Source organism: Phaethon lepturus, unplaced genomic scaffold, assembly GCF_000687285.1.
Source record: "Phaethon lepturus isolate BGI_N335 unplaced genomic scaffold, ASM68728v1 Scaffold34510, whole genome shotgun sequence".
Taxonomy (NCBI): domain Eukaryota; kingdom Metazoa; phylum Chordata; class Aves; order Phaethontiformes; family Phaethontidae; genus Phaethon; species Phaethon lepturus.
In genome coordinates, this window is record NW_010514616.1 from 16,158 (window position 1) to 17,350 (window position 1,193).

Genomic DNA, 1,193 nt, shown 5'->3' on the forward strand with positions numbered 1-1,193 from the left:
AAAACATCATTTTCTCTATTGCTTCTCTTGCTGAACAAACGACTCGGCTATTTTGCATCTTGACAAAATAACTTGATTTAAGCATTTTAAGCACTGCTCACCTATTTTGTTTCCACTTGCTAAAATTCACAAGCTCCTCTCCACCTTTTTCATCGTTCAACAGCCACACTTCTGAGCTGAATAACCCCGAGTACACGATCACTGATAAAATGCTGCAGAGTAGTATCTCAGAAGCATCTGCAGGTATATTGTCAGAGTTCTTTATAAATATTTACTTATAAGAGTTCTCCAGAATCCAGTATTTTCAGATTTAGTCTGTCCAACAAAATATGTTGATTAAAGTTCACCACAATTTGATGATAGAAATTCTTACTGTGTTTTGGTTTCCTTAAAGATTGTAGAAGTCTCCTTTGACCTGCTGTAGTGTTTTGCAAATGTGGTTAGTGTTTGCAGAGCTTCTGACAAACCTTCTCCTGTGAGAGCACAACAGGGCTGTACGTACCAGTTTCTGTCACTGCAGTACTTCTTCATGTTGAATCTCCTGGTAATTTCCTCAGCGTTCAAAGCTCCGTGCAAATCCTGCTTGTTCGCTAGCATGATGACTGGTACGTTTTTTATAAATTCATTCTTTAAAATGAGTTCAAATTCTTTCTTTGATTCCTCCAGACGTTGCTTATCAGAGCTGTCCACAACATACAGCAATCCGTCTGTGTCTTCCAGGAAATCGCACCAAACCTGTCTCATTTTCTCTTGTCCTCCAACATCCCACAAGGTCAATGTAAAATCTTTCCTGGTTTCAATCATATCAACATTAAAGCCAATTGTTGGAATTGTTAGAAAAACATCGTTATACTTGAACTTGTACAACAGTGTCGATTTTCCCGCAGAATCAAGCCCTAACATCAGTATATTAGCTTGCTTGACTTTGGAGTGTTTGGTGTTGTGGAGGCCCATTTGTGCCTCTAGTAAGTCTTTAAAACTGGAATTCGCCGCCTTCCGTGAAGCCAATTTTTGTCAGTAAATCTCTCCTCCTCCTTGAGATGAAGCACGAAGAGTAAGGAAGAGGAAGGGGAATAAGCAGCTTTGCACTACGAAAAGTAAGTAAAAGCTCTGTACAAATACATGCTGGCTTTTATCAGCCTGATAATACGCAAACAGTACTTATGAAGCTGTAATGCTCAGTGCCAAGCCTG

At 39.5% G+C, this 1,193-nt stretch overlaps 1 protein-coding gene across 1 annotated transcript; it reads right to left on the reverse strand.

The window, feature by feature from the left end:
• Positions 1–369: 369 nt before the first annotated feature.
• ARL14 (ADP-ribosylation factor-like 14) lies at positions 370–954 on the reverse strand. Its single transcript, XM_010293496.1, has one exon. The coding sequence runs from the start codon at positions 952–954 to the stop codon at positions 370–372; it is 585 nt and encodes a 194-aa protein (XP_010291798.1).
• Positions 955–1,193: the final 239 nt, after the last annotated feature.